At 36.4% G+C, this 18805-nt stretch overlaps 1 protein-coding gene across 2 annotated transcripts in view; it reads right to left on the bottom strand.

Annotated features, from left to right (window-relative positions):
• The window catches only part of LOC107087050 (voltage-dependent calcium channel subunit alpha-2/delta-3-like), a 155655-nt gene that overhangs the window by 34711 nt on the left and 102139 nt on the right, over positions 1–18805 (bottom strand). For both annotated transcript variants that reach the window (XM_015378394.1, XM_015378393.1), the window contains 13 exons: positions 12932–13003; positions 12579–12659; positions 9735–9809; positions 5628–5711; positions 5457–5528; positions 4824–4885; positions 4673–4740; positions 3377–3422; positions 3060–3157; positions 2866–2959; positions 2642–2737; positions 1103–1224; positions 305–382 (listed from right to left, as the gene is read on the bottom strand). In XM_015378394.1, coding sequence (XP_015233880.1) covers positions 305–382; positions 1103–1224; positions 2642–2737; positions 2866–2959; positions 3060–3157; positions 3377–3422; positions 4673–4740; positions 4824–4885; positions 5457–5528; positions 5628–5711; positions 9735–9809; positions 12579–12659; positions 12932–13003 — 1048 coding nt within the window. The remainder of the gene's footprint in view (positions 1–304; positions 383–1102; positions 1225–2641; positions 2738–2865; positions 2960–3059; positions 3158–3376; positions 3423–4672; positions 4741–4823; positions 4886–5456; positions 5529–5627; positions 5712–9734; positions 9810–12578; positions 12660–12931; positions 13004–18805) is intronic.

Raw genomic sequence — 18805 nt, forward strand, 5'->3', positions numbered from 1 at the left:
GAAAATGCACAATGTTTACTTAATTATATATACTGACATGTGTTTGTGTCACTGCACTATATAGATATATACTGTGTAGTGCAGTTCAGCAGATGCAAATGTTCACATAAAACATCTGAACATGTGGGCCTTCAAGTCCTTCAACTTGACAAAAAGAGTAAAATAAGTAGGGGAGTTGGACATCTGTAGACTAGGATTATAAAGCCCAGCAGTGTGAGGAAAAAAATACTGCAGTCTCTGTAAGTGTAGAAGAGTGTTTGTATAAGAGAGACATGGAGAAAGAAGCACTTGAATTTCCACTTACCCGCAGCTATGGGGGATTTCCTCTCATCCAAAAGCTGAATGGCAGTACTGGCCAGTACAACACTCCTGTTTTCTGAACCTAAACCACACACACAGGGAACAAATATTGGACCAGAGAAAAAAAAAAATCACAGACACAAAAGGTTAACATTTTGGTCATAACAGATAGGTTTCTATGATTTCAGGCTAATGAGGGACTAACAGTTAACAAATATATCTGACTGTTGTGTAATTGCTCCAGCTACCATAATCCTCTGAGAAAGCTAGGGGCATCTGAGGCAAGTCAGGCAAGAAAATAAGTGGCTTTCAGATCACTTGTATTAGCTGGCATTAATGGAAAGCCTGAGGCTGAGAACAGATGAGAACACATTCTTTCTTTGAAGGACAGAGCATTATTTGGCGAAACTGTTTAGCTGAATATGCCCAAGATGCTAATGCTTTACTGCCTTTCTTTATGAAATGATGGGTTCTGGGAAAAGTCACCACAGAAAGAGGCGATCCTTTCAGTGACATATCTTATTTCAACCATCAGCAATCAGCCAAGTCTAAATGCAAATAGAATAGAATTAATAAAAGAGGAAGGCCAAACTCGGATAAAAGCCATAGAAAATAATGAAATCAGGATAAATAAATAAGAAAAAACAGAAATGACTAAGGTGGTTTGGTTTTTTTTAAAGCTAAACTAAGAGTTTTGTGAATAATTGCCAATTACTTTATGCATTCAAAACTAATTGAAAACTTATCCTGAAATACCCCTTAACTAAAAGGAAAATAAAATCAAAACAAATAAAAAACGAACCTGAGTTGAAAGGCAGAGAATAAATAAAGGTTCCAGGAACTTGCTCTGCTGCTCTCTTGTACCACAACGGAAAGTGATCGGCATTGAACACCCCCTCCTTGTCTTCTGCTGTCAAAAAGTCTCTTGATGCAGACAAGAAAAAAATGATACAAATAATGAATAAACAAACTAACTCTGATTAGGGATGATAAACAGAGGCAATCAAGATTAAGTTTTGGTTCAGAACTTTACAGATGCTCATCATACTGTACAACTAAATGTTCAATTTGGAGTTGGATCCAAATCCTTGCTATTCTTTTACCATGGTTAAATGATAAAACAAAGCACAGTTTGACTTAAAAGGTAATTGAGAGCTCAAATTTGAGTTTTTACTGGATTATTGCTAAATAACATGGTGAAAATAATAAAGGAAGCCTTTAATTCTATATACAGACCATTACCCTAGGATATAAGAACAAATATCCTTTTGCACATTTTACAAAAACCTCAGAGATTTTGGAGCCATAAACAACCTACTAGGATAAGATTGGCAATGTTATATTGGCTTGTCTTTCCCTAGCCATGACCCTTATACTATTGCCTATATTATGATGTCATTACTATAAGCATCATTCTTTAATACAGAGTTGGTTAAATTGGACCAGATAGCTTAGGTCCCTGGCCCTCAACAATTTTTTCAAGCATAGGGTCCAGATCTTATGTGCAGAAATATTGTTAGCCTCCCTCTATTCATTTCGAAAACTATTTTCATATTTAAGATACATTATCATGTTTGAACGCCCAATTTTGTCTCGTCTCAACAGTATGACCAGTTTTTTCCCTTAAAATGAAATCACTCTGTTCAGAAAGTTCCAGTAAAACCCCCAAGCCACTAAAGATGATAGTAATACCGTTACCTGAAAAAAACAAAACAAAACAGTATAATCATTTTAAAATCAAAACCGGATGATCCATCTAAGAAAATGGTCCCTGTTTGATTTTTGCCTTGCCTTTTTAAAGAAATGTGTAATGGGACTAATATTAAATAAATTTGCCTCAAAAACGAGGAGTAAAAATGTAGCTTTCAATCCTAAAAACACTTGACCACCAGTCAAGATTAGGGGTAGTAGCATTATGTTGTTGGTTGGTACACTACACAATCTAGATGGAATCATTTTAGGCAAATCAGCTTAGGAAAGCATTGCAAGGGCAACCATGCAATGCTCTGAAACAGACATAAAACATTTGGTAATGGATAAGACAGGCCAACATTAAGATTAATTGTTTCAATGCAAAGTCTGCAACAAATAACCTGACATATGGTTTCTCTGCAACTGCAATTTAATCCAGCAGTCTGCTTACTGCATGTTTACAAAATTTTAATATATTCAAATATCTTGTTTAATGTATATTTTTCATTTATTTCAACAGAATTTAGAATAGGTTTAAAAACAAAATCAGAATCCCACAAATTATCCAACATCTTCACCCTTCATAACTTTCTGTAAGCATCTGACCAGAACCAATCTAAAGCAGACACACAGGTACTAGATCACTTACTGGTTTGTGAGTTCGTCGGGGACCACAAATAGATTAATTCTAGATAGTCCTGTCCTTGTTCCCAGATAGGCAATCTCAACACCTTTATCGGAGTTTCTGTTTAACAAGACACATGCATAAACCATACATTAACTTGGAAGGCCACTGTGTTTCTGGCAAATGAGACAGACTATTTATTGGTATAAATATTGTCCAATAATAAATCAGTGAAGTGGGTGACATACTCTGACTTATTGAGCACCAGACTTGTCCAGTAGGCCTCCAGTGGGGCTGTTACAACAGCATCAAAAAGAACTTCCTGAATCAGTTCCTTGTCACCTGATACAAAAAAGCCAGTTTAGAGAAAAATATGGTTATTCTTTGCCAGGTAATCTCTAGTTAAACACTAGGTAATATACTGTAGAAAAATAAAACTTACAATGCAGGCGGGGTTCCTGGCCACTCAGATAAATTTTTATTGCATCTATTTGTGACAAGTAGCGATGTTCAGGATGCTCGTCTGTGTTGCAGTATGTCCTGAGGAGTAACGAGGGGGGAAAAATATCAATAAAGGGCTGGCTTTTTTTTTTTTTTGTTTTGATTCATTTCAATGTATCATTTTGTTATAAATTCAGGCTATAATTTAAACAAAATAAGGAGGGATGATATATTAATATTTTAATGCTAATTATCTTCTTAATATTAAAATTTAAATTATCTTTTCAAAAACAAAAAAAAACAAAAACATCTTCCCACCATTCATCAGCTAGCGCTACATCAGGATGCTCCAGGTCATGAAGTCCTGTGAAAGAATAATAATATTACTTCTAAGGTGATTGAGTCCAAATATTCATAAAAGGTTTCTGTCTTTAAAATGCTGAATAACAAAGGCACCAAACTGCTTGAAAAATGTCCTTTTTAAATGAATGTGACAGCTCTGATTAGATCAGGAAGAGCCAAGTCATGCTTATAGAGTCCTTGATGACAAACATGTTTAGAGAACCACACAGAGACCTTCAGACAGAAACACTGCCACATGAATATTAACATGCATGAAGCTGGGCACAAAAATATAAAAAAATAAAATAAAAATACACTGGCAGGTGTAGACACACACTGTCAAGCAGGACAAGGACAGGCACAGCGAAATCGCCTGAGTATACAGTGAGAAAAGCGAAAACAAGCGAAACATAGTTTAGTTAAGGAAAAGGTGGTGAGTAATGATCATATTTTCTACTTTAGGCAACTTTTAATTTTAATGAATATATATCTATAATCTTCAAGCTTTTCACATTTGTAAAGTTATCAGTGTTAGGTTATTCTTAGGGCTTCGGTTCAGACTGAATACAGTATAATTAAAATAGATAATATGAACACCATGTATCATACACTACAATTATGAATTTCATGTCTAGCTTATTGCTTCACAGAGTATAATACTTAAAAGTTTAGCTTAAATGTTATTAAGTGTAGCAGCTTTAAATATTGAATACATTTGTTTGTGGTAGATTTGATGGTAATAGATGTTTCAAATACAACAGAATACATATTAAGTATGTTTCTACATTAAAACATGTTTTCCTAAACTTTATTTGACTTTTTAAGATATTAAAAGCAATGTGCATCAGGTGATGCTTCTTGTTCGATACATTGCTAATGATACACCTTTTAGTAAAGAATAATTTAAGACCTAATCAGCTGATATCAGTTTGAACTGTATATACTTTATTATATACATGATATCAGGTGTGTATTTTATGACAATAGACAAATTAAAATATTTTTATTTAAAAATTATATGAGCATATTTCATACTTCTCTGCTGTTTACATGAAGGAATAACTACTGCAGAATTTAAAACATGTAAGGTGCAGCATAATAAAATAGAAATACTATACGGGATAGGGACACCTTTAGACATTGAAAGGAAAAGTTAGAAAAAAAAAATTCCAGAAAAGAAACAAGTATAGAAAGGATTATGGGAAAAACATTAAGCTAAAGACAATGGTTAAAAAAACTGAAGAATGAAGATAGGTGGTGGAGATTCCCTACCTTCTTCCACTGTGACATTCCCTCTGAAGAAATATTTCCCATGCCCTCTGGAAAGGGCAACTCCTAGACTAAAATCAAGAGATTTTAGTAAAACAAAACACTTTAACTTTCTGTATGGGCTTATTTAGATAAATGTGTCTGTTCATCTTACCTGAAAGGAGTGCCTTTAATGTCTGTGTAGTAATAATCATTGTGTAAAACCAGCACACGCTTCTGAAAGAAAAAAAAGGATGCAGTCTTTCAGTTGATTTAACAAACATTTGGAACCTTATTATGCTGAGATTCTTTACAGTCTAGCCCCCTCTAGTGGCCCTTTGACTGCATCGTTGTGGCTGGGACCGGCTAAGCTGCTGTGTGTATTCCTACTGTGCACTTAGATAATTGTGAATATGCATGTGTGAATTCCTAATGATCCGCCTAATGTATAAACCCCTCTAAGCTCTCAAAATGCTAAATACATACAGATACACACACATACACCTGCACACCACTCCACATCAGAGACAGGCGAGTAGTGAAACTGAATCATTGGGATGCTGCAGCCCCCTGCTTTCAGCAACATGTGCTTTGTGGAGATAAGGGGCTCACACACAGACACACAGTAGTGTATGCAGAGCAAATCAAATCGGAAACAAAATCCCTAAGTCATGGCAGAGCATAGCTGTGCCAGGTTAAACAAGCCTTTGGCAGAGTAGATTCTCACTGTTGGGTTGTATTGCTCACACCTTTCGGAAGCAAATAACACATGCTTGTATTTTTTATTTCTGAATTTTGGACCCCTTACCCCTTTGTCCACACTCTTTGTCACCTCCATGGAGAAGGTCCCTGTCTTTCTGTTGACCATGGCATTTCTCAACTAGAAACACAAAAAGCAGACACATAAAAGCGTTGCACTTCTTCAAATATTCAGAGCAGCACTGCGCTGGGGCTTAATGTGGATTTGCTGGTGTCTGACCGTGTCATCCTTATCCTCCCATTCCACTTCAGAGAGATCCACACTGCTGTAGTTTGGCTTTCTTCGCTTTTTGCCATCTCCATACTGGACACAAGTGTCCAAGAAAAAAAGCAAATAAAATCAAGAAGATAACTTTACTTAACTAAGCATTAATGAGGCTGTAAGTAAAATATTTTTATACTAACAATTCAACTTAATATTCAAATGCCAAGTAAATAAAATGTATAACATTATTTATTATACCTATGTTTTTAAATATTCAATTAGTAATTTCAGATTCCTAATTAGTCTTGTCGGCTGTTTTAGCTTAGTTCACCTACAGTAAGGTAATAGGATATCTCACAGTATAAAAAAGAAGTTTCTAAGCCACAAACATCATATTAGGACACATGCTTTCACATAGAGATAAGTCATAGTAAGCATAAGTACAAATTTGGTTAAGCTAGGACTGTCTTTAAATAATAAATGGATCAGGGCACAGATTCACAAATAATTTTGCCAGGAACTACCCAATAAGCTATATCTCTATATGCATTGCTTGAGCAAAGGTATTGGCTGTGAAAAAGCCAGTCATTGGTCAGGTCAGTTTTACCTCTCATATGCGCTCCTTTAATCAAAACATATGTGTCTTTTTGTTTTGCTGAATGTTTGTTGAGTAAATGAGAACATGATGAAAAGATGATGAGTGGGTGTTTCGTTCAGGACAATGAGACAGTAGAAAAAAAATTTTTGGCTTTCTTTTTTTTTCAAATTTTGCAGTTTAAGGAAACTAAATATTGTTTTGAAAATGCAAAATGTAGACATAGTTTCAAATTAGTATTTAATCCATTTGATGAGAAAGGATCATTTAAACTTCAGTCTAAGAGAAAATATCAAGAATGAAATGTTGCAATTACCAATTTAAACAGGTTTAGAATAAATGAAGAAATAATGAAAGGTTAAGTTTAATTTGTAGTAAAGGTTTGACAAGTTTTATTTGCCTTGAATAAGCACAAATGAATATGGAGAACATATGCTGATCATAAGAACGTCCAAAATACTGGGAAGATGGCAAACAAGGTCACTGAGCAGTTATAACTGTGATGTGATTTATCGTACCTGAAATAAAGTGTGGGTGCAGTTTCTGACTCTATTTAGCCCATTTGAAAGTCAGAAAGTCATGCAAACTCCCATACAAACAAAAATTCCTGTGACAGTGTGTCAGAAGAAAAAGAAACCTAAAAAATATATTTTGGCAGACGCAGCAGCGTGACTGCACACCTAAGCAGAGGTGGGCTGACAGGCCCAGACTGTCTCAGCTTGTCTGGTTTATTACCCAGACAGGATAACACCAGGATACACGACACATTTCAGAGCAACCACAGAGCAAATCAGAGAAGGAAGCCTGATGAGTGTTTGTGCACGGCAACTAGTAAAAGCAGCATAAACTTAGCTTTAAAATCAGAATGCTGAAAACAAAATAGGCTAAATATAGGTAATAACTAATCTCTTATACTCCCCCTGTAAGAAATTAGGGACTTTCATCTACAATTAGACCTACAGTTTGACCCTAAAACTCCAACTATGAGGAGGTAGATTATAACTGGATTTGTGTCAAGATGTGAAAATATTTGGTGACCGGTTCAGAGAAAAATCATCGCATTTAAAACAGCTTAACAAATCAAAGGGTCCCTTAGATCAGCACCTTGTTTATTATTCTCGCAGCCATTCCCAAATCTACATAATAACAAAAATAGATAAATAAATAAAGGTTTTGATTCATAAACTGGAAACATATTACATCCCTGTATCATAGTAAGACATAACTTTTATGTCTTATCTCTTCCATATTTTCTGTGCCGATACTAAACATACAGTTTTTGGCAGTATTCATAAGAAATAAACCATTTCGATTGATCTCTAATGTACCATTATTTAATTAACTCCGTTATGTGTCTGAACAATATTTGTAAAATATTTTATTATGTTAACTTTAATGGGGAGTCTTGGCCTAGTGGATAGAGCTTGTGCTCTGAGAAGGTTGCAAGTACCCGCTTTGATCCCCACAGCCTGCACAGCTGGGTTCCTGAGCAAAACCGTTAACCCCACACTGCTCCCCGGACGCCAAACAATGGCAGCCCACTGCTCCCCAATGGGATGGGTCAAAATGCAGAGAGTGAAGTTCCCCATTGTGTAACGATAAAGGGACTTACCTTTACAACTCAACTAATTAAACAAGGATACAGTTTTGTTCAGTAAAATACAATTTTAGGAATACATTATTAGTGATTGCAGTAACACTTTTCTAACAGGATGAAACATGAGGATTTAAGAAAGGTTGAAGATGATGCTTCATTTTATTTTCCACTCTTAAAAAGGTGTTTTCACAGGTTTGTTTTAGCTTACTTTTGGCTTCTTCCTTGTTGCCTGTCGAGTCATTTAAATTGTATGCACAATGCTGTGTATTTGTATTTAGCAACATGTATTTTATAATGTCTGGCCATTACAGCCAGGTTTCAGTGAATACTTTATATCTATATTAACAATATATGTCATGTCAAATTTCAGTGGAACCGTTATAAAATCTAGGGACCCTCTTATGTCCCCCCACTCATTATTCCGTGATGCCACCGCTGCCATTGTAGTACCAGAGGGGCTGATCTGAGAATTTCAGAAACTTGCAACTGGGCTAGTTGTTTTCAAATGTCCTGCATGTCCTAGATGTGCCTCTGCTACAGCACACCTCCATCAAATAACTGCACTTCTTTCTAAAAAGCCACCATGGGATGCAGGGGTCGGCTAATCATCTATCTATTTAAGTCAGGTGTGTGCAGACAGGGCAATACATAAAACATGCAGGACAGCGGATCCTGAGGACCGAGTTTCAAAACCACTGCTTTAACAAGTTTCACATTGAATGATATCTCAAATAAAAAAAAAATCCAAATGAATGAAAATGTTCAGTAAGGAGTTATGTGCAAAATAATGCCTCATCATTAAAAACTTCAGAAAAGATTTGAGATTGTAGAAAGGCAACAACAGCTTAAATAACCACTTGTTAATAACAAGCTCCACTTGTACGAATAACCAAGCAATGAGTAACACTGTCCATGAATACATAACCTTATTAGAATGGAAAACTGGTTATAGATTGCAAAAACTCATCACAATTGGAGGATAACAGATTAGATTCATTTCAATGGCCTGTTGAGTTCCCATCTCTGTGGGCAGGGTCAGATTTGTGATATAAACATCCTGAAAAATTTTAATCCATACTGTACTGTAACAAAATTTTTATGTTGGTGGTTTTAATTTAAGGTTGTTAGAGAATCGTTCAAATGTTCAACTGAATCCACTACAGTAATGCAGGACTTTATGTTCAAGAATGTTTAACTGGATGGCTGTTTGAAACAGTCAACCATATTTGCAATCTTAACATAAAGGTGAAAGGAAGCAAAATGTTTCTATATGTACTAGTCAATAAATTATTCCAAGTGTGTTTATTTCTAGATTGTGCTGTACCTACAAATTCTCCTTTCCATTTATCTGTGAGTAAGGAACCACCTCCCATCCCTTAACAGTTGTTAAACACTGTTCATTAACATCTTTAATTAGCCCATTATTAAACCATCCATCTGTCTGCTTCTCTATCTGCCCTTTCCTCATCTGTTCTTTGCATATTCTTCATTAAGCCTTCCTTTTCTTTTTTCATCAGGTGTTGCACTGGGCTTTGATACTCTGCCCTTTTTTTATTATATTTTGGAGGCTGTCACCTTCCTCAGCTCCTACTGTCGGTGTGCTTACTTTCTTCACTCTATAGTGGGGGAAGTGGGTGAGTACAATAGAGTTAATCACAGCTATTCAGTAGCCTTATATCTCTCTATTCAGAGAGCGACAGAGGGCCGGGAAACACTCCTCATCTACATAGGCGACACAACAGGAAATAAACCGAGCACCCATGCCTTTTTTGTTCTGAAACAATCTTCAGTCTATCTTAATGCTAAGGCTAAATTTATGTTTTATTTAACAGAAAAAATGCAAAATAATGCACTAGACTATAGTTTTCATATCTGCAGGATTGCTGGGTTAACAGGGTTAAAATTTGGGCTCAGCATCGGAGTTACTCACAAGTGGCCGTAGATCTGGGTGGGTGAGGATGTAGCCATTGTTGGTGATTGCAAAGGCGTAGCCGTGAATGCCGAGCTAGGACAGGATGATAAGCAGAATCACAGAAGAACATCAACACGATAAATTCGTACCTGATTGTAAATCTGAACTAATCAAGCTCTTTGTCATATCATGTCTGTGATGAAGCTAAACACAAAAAACATTAATTCATTAATGTCAGAAAAAGGAACCATTTTACAAAATCAAATAATACAGCCACACTTCACAGTAAGACGGATTCTGTGCAGAACATCTGGTGATGATAAGACTCAATGCATTATGATATGCAGAGTTGAATGTTCTCCACATATTAAACTAAACTAAAAAGAATTATGGGAAAGGTGTAAAAAGCCCCAGAAATCACTCAGATTGTGTGTGTGTGTTTTTTTTCTTATGAAATGTTAATATTTTAATATAGCCTAGTCAGAGTCCTTAACTGAATCTGGAATTTGTGGAGATGAGCTAAAGATTAAAGTGAGTGCAATAATATCTTATACTCTACGTCTCAGGCTTCATCCAGTACCAGGTCATGGGAGCAGCAGTCTCAGCTGAGACTCCCAGACACCTCCTCCAGGTCACCTGTGGGAAACCTGAGCCACTCCCAGGCCAGCCAAGAGTAGTCCCTCTAGCGTGTCCTGATTCAGCCTTGGACCTCTGCTTTGTGGAAGGTGCCTGGAATGACCAAGTTCCTTACCATATCTCTAAGGGAGCTCCCAGCATCTGTATAAATAAATATTTCACCCGCTTTAATCTGGGATCTCGTTCTCTTGGTCATGATCAAGATTTCTTGACCAGAGATGAGGGAAGGAACATAGAAAGACTGATATAATTGAAAATTTTGCTTTTTCGATCAGCTCTCTCTTCACCACAATAGACAGGTGCAGCTTCTGCACTATAGCAGCAGCTGCACTGATCCATCTATAGATCTCCTGCCCCATTCTTCCCTCGCCCATTTAGCGGGACCCCAAGACTTTAACAGCGTTTGAGGGAGGGACTCTCTTCCAACTTGGAGGGGACAAGCCACCTTTTTACAGTCGAAAACTGACTTGGAGGAACTGATTCTCATCCCGGCCGCTTCACACTCAGCTGCATACCATCGCACTACCCGCTGTAGGTCTTGTCAGGAGGGAGCCAGCAGAACCATGTCATCTGTAAAAAGCAGGGACGATATGCACTGGTGCCTGAACTGAACACTTGATGAGCTACACCTTGATATCCTGTCCATAAAGGTCAGGAACAGGACCGGTGACAGAGGGCACCACTGTCAGAGTCCAACATGCACTTGGAATCAGTCCGAATTTATGCCGGCAATGTGGATCAAACTCCAGGTCCGGGTGGACTCAACCTTAAATTTGCATGGGAACATGCACTAAGTTTGCAATCATAACAATGATTAGATATCTGCTCTCCATTTTTTTCATCCATTCAAGGATATGAAAGTTTGTTGACACAACAGAGTTAAATTAAAATTTAAATACTATTGGTTAAATCTTAAATTACCTGGCACTGTCTAAATGTAAAAAAAAAAAGAAAAAAAAAAGAAGAAGAAGAAGAAAAAAAAATTCTCAACAGAATTAAAATGATTCAAAACAGAAATCTCCCAAGGGGGAAAATCATGTTGGACTTTGGAATTGACTTTATTTCCCAAAATAAATTAGGCGTACTCTTATAACTTTCTCTTTAAATGTTAAGGTCGAATCACTCAGTTGCGTATGACTTTTTAATCTCTAAACAAATTTTTCCCCATGTCACACTGACTGTGTAGAGAGGCTCAGACTGTGCAGGGTGGGCAGATCTGTGCAAATTATTTTCACCTCTGTCTCTGTGCTATACACAAATAAAAAAAAAATCCCAAATTTGAATTGAACAGATTATGAAAAGTTATTAAAATAAATACATAAAAGTGTAGCTACAAAGCAAAACGCAATGTAGTCAGTCTGTGCAGCATCTCAAACCAGAACAGATAGATAATTTTTATAGGCCTATATTAAAAACTTAATGGGAACTACATCTAAAGAAAAGAAAGAACGATCACTGAAGGCCGTGGGACAGTTCATATGCTTGCTGAGTCAGTGAGAGATGATTCTCAGAGAAAGATCTGTAAAGTTTTTGTTTTTCTTATTTTTCATAAAAAGGGGAGGGCAATAAACTTCCCCTGCACTGTCTGTCCCTGTTGTTTTTGTTTTTTTTGTGAGGCTCAAAGAGATTCACAATTTTAAAACATCCTTTTTCTGGCCTCCTGAAGTTTTTTTCTTTTTCGAGGAGAGTGAACTGAGCTGTTTTTCCCTCGTTGTTTTTGTAAGGTTAAAAGAGGATCACTACTTTATCAGTTTTTTGTCTTCCTGAACTCTTATCATGGGTAAATAATTAGTTTCATTGATTATTTTAGCACGAGTCGGTCACACTTGCTAAATACGAGATGTGTGACTCCAAAACTGACTGTTTTCTCTCTAAACAGATTTTTTGTATTTTCCCCAAAGCTGATGTTTTTTACTATGCAATTGCGTCTCTCTTCCTGTCAGACCCATGACATTGCCATGGAATTGCTGCGTAGTTCTACTAAAATAGACCTGGGGTGTATCTCAGTTGGAGCTACGCAAGCACCCTTGCTGAAAATCATGTCGGTTGTGATCATCCTTATTGACTTTTAATGAGAGCTAAACGCCACAACCACGTCCGACACGATTTTCTGTAGGATCAGACGCTAAATTGTATTCGGTGCATTCTGGCCTTTAGTCTAACTTAATGAGATGCATGTGGTTAGCAAGTAATTCCTATTTTTGAATGTTCTTTAATGCATATTACCTTATATTTGGGAATAGTTTTGAGCAGCTCAGAGACAGGTACATCTGTCCCAACCACCCCAAGCAGGATTCCTCTGTTTCTCTGTAAAAAATAAATTTAGTAGGAATTATTCAGTTTTTTTGGTAAATTATTTTAACTGTCTCAAGCTAAGACACTTTTTTTTTATAATATAGCCATTTCAATTTATAACATAAATGAAACTAGTCATGCTCTTCTATGTATAAATTTGTACAGTGCAATCAAAATGATATGAATGTGTTCCTAAAGCATAATTCCTTAAATGAATGGGAAATTTATTAGATGTCAAAGGAAATTAACTTTTAAGTTTGTAAAGAACTCTTAGGCGAACTTACAGTCTCGTTCTTGGTGCTGAACACTGGCATTGCTACAGTTGTCATCAAGACTGGACCTTGACCATCATCCATCTGGTGACATCAGGAGAGATTGGTGGCAAAAGTATAAAAAAGGGGTGAGGGAGACAAGATGATTTGAAAAGAGGTAAGCTAAATATCAAATATAATTATAACAACAAACAAAATCTAACTCCAGGCACATCAAATAGTTCCATGCATTTTATATGAAATATCCTTCATCACATCCAACAAAACCCTTTTTTTTTCTGGTCTGCATATAATCTCCCTCTTAAGTAGTGAAACTGATGGGATTCTTGCAGCAGCTTTAGTTATATTATCATCTTTAGGGACCTTCAAAACTTCCACAGCATGTTTTATTCATATCTTTTTTATTTGCCATAAAATGTATTCAATCTGAGCCTGCCTTTGATCTTGTTGAGAATAATTTTATCTGAAACAAAATCCATTAGAGATGAAAACCCGAAACTATTGAGCTTGACAATGCTACGACCTTCTCCAGTCAGAAATGTATCATCAATCAGCAGGTTAAACAAGCAGTTATAAGGTTTAGGTCACAGTTTTTAGCATTAGTAAAAAGTGTATAAAAAACAATGAAAATGTCATATGTGAATATCGTTTAGCCTAAACTAACAACAGACATTCAAATTGTACTACTCCACAACGAAAGTGCATCTCTGCAAATTCTATCATTTATTACATGTATTTTAGGGTTTTATTTAGCTAATACAAAATAAAACAGTTTCTCACAACACTTCAATAAAAACAAAAAACAAAAAAAGAAAAGTTATATGGAATTAAGTTAAGTTTTACAGTGCTGTTATAGCCTACACCATGGCTATTTAACCATAAATATATTTTAAAAAAGCATGATGGGAAGACATTCACATTTTCCGAGGACAGTCCCAATTTTGGATGAAGTGTCCCCAGCTAAAGATTTCACCTGAAATGTCCCTGGTTTTATTGTCTGTTAAATGAAAAAAAAATATTGTCTATCAGCTGTTAAAACAGCTCTTTAGAAGCACTTATCATAAACAAAAAAAAGAAATAAAAGACCAGCATGTAAGCTTCTCATCATCTGTTCTATGATATTAGGGTACTGATATTATGCCAAAATCTGTGACCCCAGCACGTGATAATTACTAGTCTGCCGCCCATTGGTTATGTTCTGCACTGATACATACCAACAATCATACAGTATCATAGAACACATTCTTTCTCTGGCTAGGGACACAAAGGCTGTTGTGGAGCAATCCTAGTAACATTGGCAACAACAAAGCCTCGATTAGCATCAGCCTTTCATTCAAACAGTGAACTATGGTGAGGACAATGCAATAAATAACAGAAAAAAACACTAATATTGTATTTTTCTGCACTCTTACAAATCATGAACATCTTAAACTAATCCTAAGCTTATACAACATGTACATTGATTTATGCAGTCTAACAATGTTGGAGCTTATACCACAATTTTCAAAGGTACCTGCAAAAGCAGTAGGTAATGGTTCTTTATTAAAATTTTACTAACTGAATGACTGTCATTATCTTTAATTGCAGAACATGTTTTAATGTCTCTTCTTGCAGTTTAGAATAATTCAGTCAAAATCAAAGAACTAGATTTTGTGGTTTTTAAACCAGAGCAAATCAGAGATGGTCAAGCTGAGAATAGAAACAAAAACAACAAAATGTTGGATATCACCCTTTAACAACCTCTTGACATGTAAGCTTGTTTCTGCTCTGTAACAAATAGTATCACGTATACTTGATACCAGTTTTCATGCCACTTAATGGCTCACAGATAATTCTCAAAAATGGCATTAGGAAATGAAAAGTCCACTTGGAAAAACAAAATTATGACAGAAAATAACTTTTTAAAAATGACATTTTGAAAGACAAGAAACAAAAATTGACTTAAATAAAATCCTTTAACACTGGTGTAATGAGATTACATGGACTATACAAGAATGAAGGGTACGGGAAAACCTGTGCTATCGAACTGTAGGTGATATACTTTGTTAATAGTTGGTAGAAAATAACTATGAGGAAAGTATGTTATGTAATTTCAATATTACTCCTAAAAAAAACATGCATTAACCTTACTTCAGAATATAATGCATGAATCTTCCGTGCATACAACTAATTTTCCAAATGGACAGTAATAAGACGTGCACGCATTATAAGGTAAACAAGTGATTTAAGCAGTTGGCTAATCAGGTCAACATTTTAGGAAAACAGCTTTAGAGAAAAAAAAGGACACTAGATTAAATCTATTATTACATTTCTGTGGAGATTCTCAGTCATGGGGGTCACGATCAAGCTTGAAAAGTTCAGTTTACATATTTACACTATGTTTATACCACGCATTATAGTTCAGGGCAGAAATATTGGCAGCTTTGCCCATGTGTTATATATAAGCAATGAGATAACAATGATGGTCTCTATTCTGCTTTCTTTGCAATGACTGGATATGAGGATTTTCGGACCAGGCAGCAGCCTCTACCTGTAAGGCAGCATGTAGGAAAGTGAGACAGTAATGATGGAACCTTTGCTGCTTCCAGATGAAGTTACGGTAAACCCACCAAAAACACAAAGAAATGTCATTAGATTTGTCTCTAGTCGCTTTTTAAAATAGCAACTGGAGTGGTCTGAAAGATTGGTCAACAACTTGTTTGTAAATATGCTTTATAGATAAACTGGATTTGATTAGACAATCTGAAAAAATCAGCAGATATGATTTAGGTGTGTAATAGTGTAAACTGGCAACACTGAGCTGTTGTCCCTAGTTTTCCTTCACAGTGAAATGTAGCCACCAGTTTGTTTCAAGACAGACAGGAGCACACAGTGTTTAATTTTTTTAGTAAATAAAGAAAATTTTAACATTTAAATTATTTCTTCACTCAATTTTAAACTCTGACTATGATCAGAATAGGTGCATACATATACAGTATGCTAAATCATATGCCTCCTTACACTTTTTAGCATTTTTTCCCCCTTATTTCTGAAGATGTGGTCATTTTTATTTTTTGTGGTGGTGCTTAACTGTAGCGAAAACCCTGATAAATCAAAATCAGATATCTTTTTGTATTATTCCTTGGGACTAACTGTTTAATAACTTAGATATTACACAGCACAACCTGGTTCCTTCATTGCTTATGCTTGTCTACAAATAGTAATTACAAGCAATGACAGGACAGTTATTCTCCATTTTGTCTTCATGAGACAGTGAAGAAAAGGGCTTTTTTGACTTGTGTTCAGACAGCTGGTAACAGCAATCTAGTGGGCAAAATTGCACATCAAAGAGAGAACAAAGCGTACCTAAGTATGGCTGTTGTGACAATGGATGGCCTTGCTGCTGGAGAATGTGATCGATCAAAGGACAGGAGGAACGAGCAAAGTATCATCTAAAAATACAAAATCTATTTCCAAGCAGGGGTCTATTGGGTCATATATCACTAGAGTGGCAAGCAGTTCCTTCATGGAGTACTCTCTGCACATGAACATTAATCTACCAGTTATCCATTATGGTATAACAACACTTTCTAAAAGTCTAACCTTCCTAAGCTGTTTGAGGGAAAGCACACATGATGGTCTGTAGAAAAAACAAGAGAACAAAGCAGGAAAGCAGGAAAATATATCATTGACAGAGGGTGTTCACAACCTACTTTTGTAAGAAATTAAAATTCAGCGTTCATGTAAAAACAAGATTATTATTTGGAGAGATGATATTTACATGTACAGGCATTCAAAACTGTTTTACCCTTAAAGAGGGCATCCCTCTTGACTTTTAAACTTGTTGAGTTATTTTCCGACACTACCATCTCTAGGCATTTATCCGGACAGAGTAAATGACAGGTGTAAGTAGTTCCCATTGTAAAGGCTTGTATCACTCCTATGATACATTTACATCGTTTGAGAGTTCAAATGCAATTCCTAACCAGTGTTCTGTATTTCATTGGAAAGCATAATCTAGGTTAGTATGACAAATTGTGTACTGGTAGAGGAAGTGACCCTTGTTGCCTTGGAGACAAGGTTTAATGACTTTGCTCAGCACAAAGCATCAAAGATAAAACCTTCCCTGTTGGCTTCTGTAAAAGACCTAACAGCAAGCTCCACAGCCAAAAAGAACTGGCATAGACTCAGCATATACATTTACTCCACAGGTGATTTGGGAATATCCATGAAACTTCTAAATCCTCTTTAATTAATGGTAACACTTCCCCTTGAAACTTCTTTTCTTCTTTTGTAATAATCCATGAAAGTGTTTAGAATTCATGTTACACAGAAATTTACCTTTGCATTTGTAGGTTTCAGTGTTTAATCTACTATTTATAACTCCTTATAAAAAAAAAGACATACCTCTTTTACTCACACTACCAATTGCTTTAACGTTTATTTTCCCTTCTACTACCATCATCTCTGACCCCTCAAAGACATGAATCATCTTGACTCCTGAAAATGTGTTGAGCTATTTGCCACCAAAGTGTAAGTAGCAGATCACTTAAAATGAAACTTACCCCATGTGAAAACAATTATGTAGATGCCAGACAAATTTTGAGAATTACCACCAAAGATGTCTATATGAAGAAATATGAGTGCCAGGGCTGTTTGGGAATCCCTTATGCTGTTTTGATCAGGACAGCTATCTTAGGGTGTATCCCAATTCAGCGGCTGCATCCTTTGAAGGCCACATTTCTAAGCCCAATGCATCCCCCCTTTAGCTAATTTGAATAGTGTCCCATCCTATCCCATTATTCACTGCAGGTCAAAGCAGATTTAAAATTGGTTTTACCTTAACTTCTATTATATTGCTAACAATCCACTTCCTATTGCATTTCTGTAAGACTAAATATGGGTATGGTGTCACACCATCCTTGTGGGGACTTTCCATTGACTTTCATTAATTTCCGAATCAGTTCTATGATCTAACTCAGATCCTGAAGCTTGGTTTATGGTTGATGCATCAACAAGAAAATTCTGTTTGCACATAGGAAAATATTTCAGTGCTAAGAGGGAACCTGGCAAAAAATCTGGTGAGCAACACTACTGGCGAGGGTTTACACATCTAAACATCTACAGAATTCACCTGATTTCAGTCATAAATGTCGACATTATCTACAGATTGTGGAAAAACTCCAAGAAAAACATTGCTGTCACTCTTGAATGGCATGAAGAGGCTTTGACAAACTTGTAAACGGTCGTTTTTTCTACTTCCTCATGTAATTTGGTGTTGTCAGCTTGCTGTTTGCGCTGAATATGCCCCCCAAGAGCCAACCAGAATGGTGGAAAGCTGCACAGAGAATAAATGCTACAGACGCTGTGACGAGCCTCTTGGTTTTTCACCTCAAATTTCAATGCGTAATGAGCCCTTTAACCTAATCCTAACCATAACCAACACACATCTAACCCTAAACCTAAGCTTAACTCAATTTACACCTTCGTCCTTAACCTAAACCCCACCCAAAGAAGGAAACTTTTGCTAATGGAGACCAGTCGTTGGTCCCAACAAGTACCTATAAGTCCCCAAAATGTAGAATACTCCTGGGAAATTGCCACCACAAGGTAACAAAAATAGGCCACACACACAGAAATATATTTATCCTGTATTAGGGCTACATAAATCATAGATCTGTGGCTCATGCAAACAAAGTAATGCTGAGGTAAGGGCAGGAAGACTTCTGAAGGCTAGACCATCCAAATTCAAAGCTGATGACATCCGTCTTTTGTTGTTGCTGAGGTCTGCATAAGGACCCTGTGTGCGTGGGCCAGGTCCTTTGAAGGAAGCACTCCGTAAACCGGAATACAACTTTAAACAGACCTAGCCTTCCAATACTGAAGCATAGAGATGGAGCGCTGGAA

Source organism: Cyprinodon variegatus, unplaced genomic scaffold (assembly GCF_000732505.1).
Source record: "Cyprinodon variegatus isolate N-32 unplaced genomic scaffold, C_variegatus-1.0 Scaffold171, whole genome shotgun sequence".
Taxonomy (NCBI): Eukaryota; Metazoa; Chordata; class Actinopteri; order Cyprinodontiformes; family Cyprinodontidae; genus Cyprinodon; species Cyprinodon variegatus.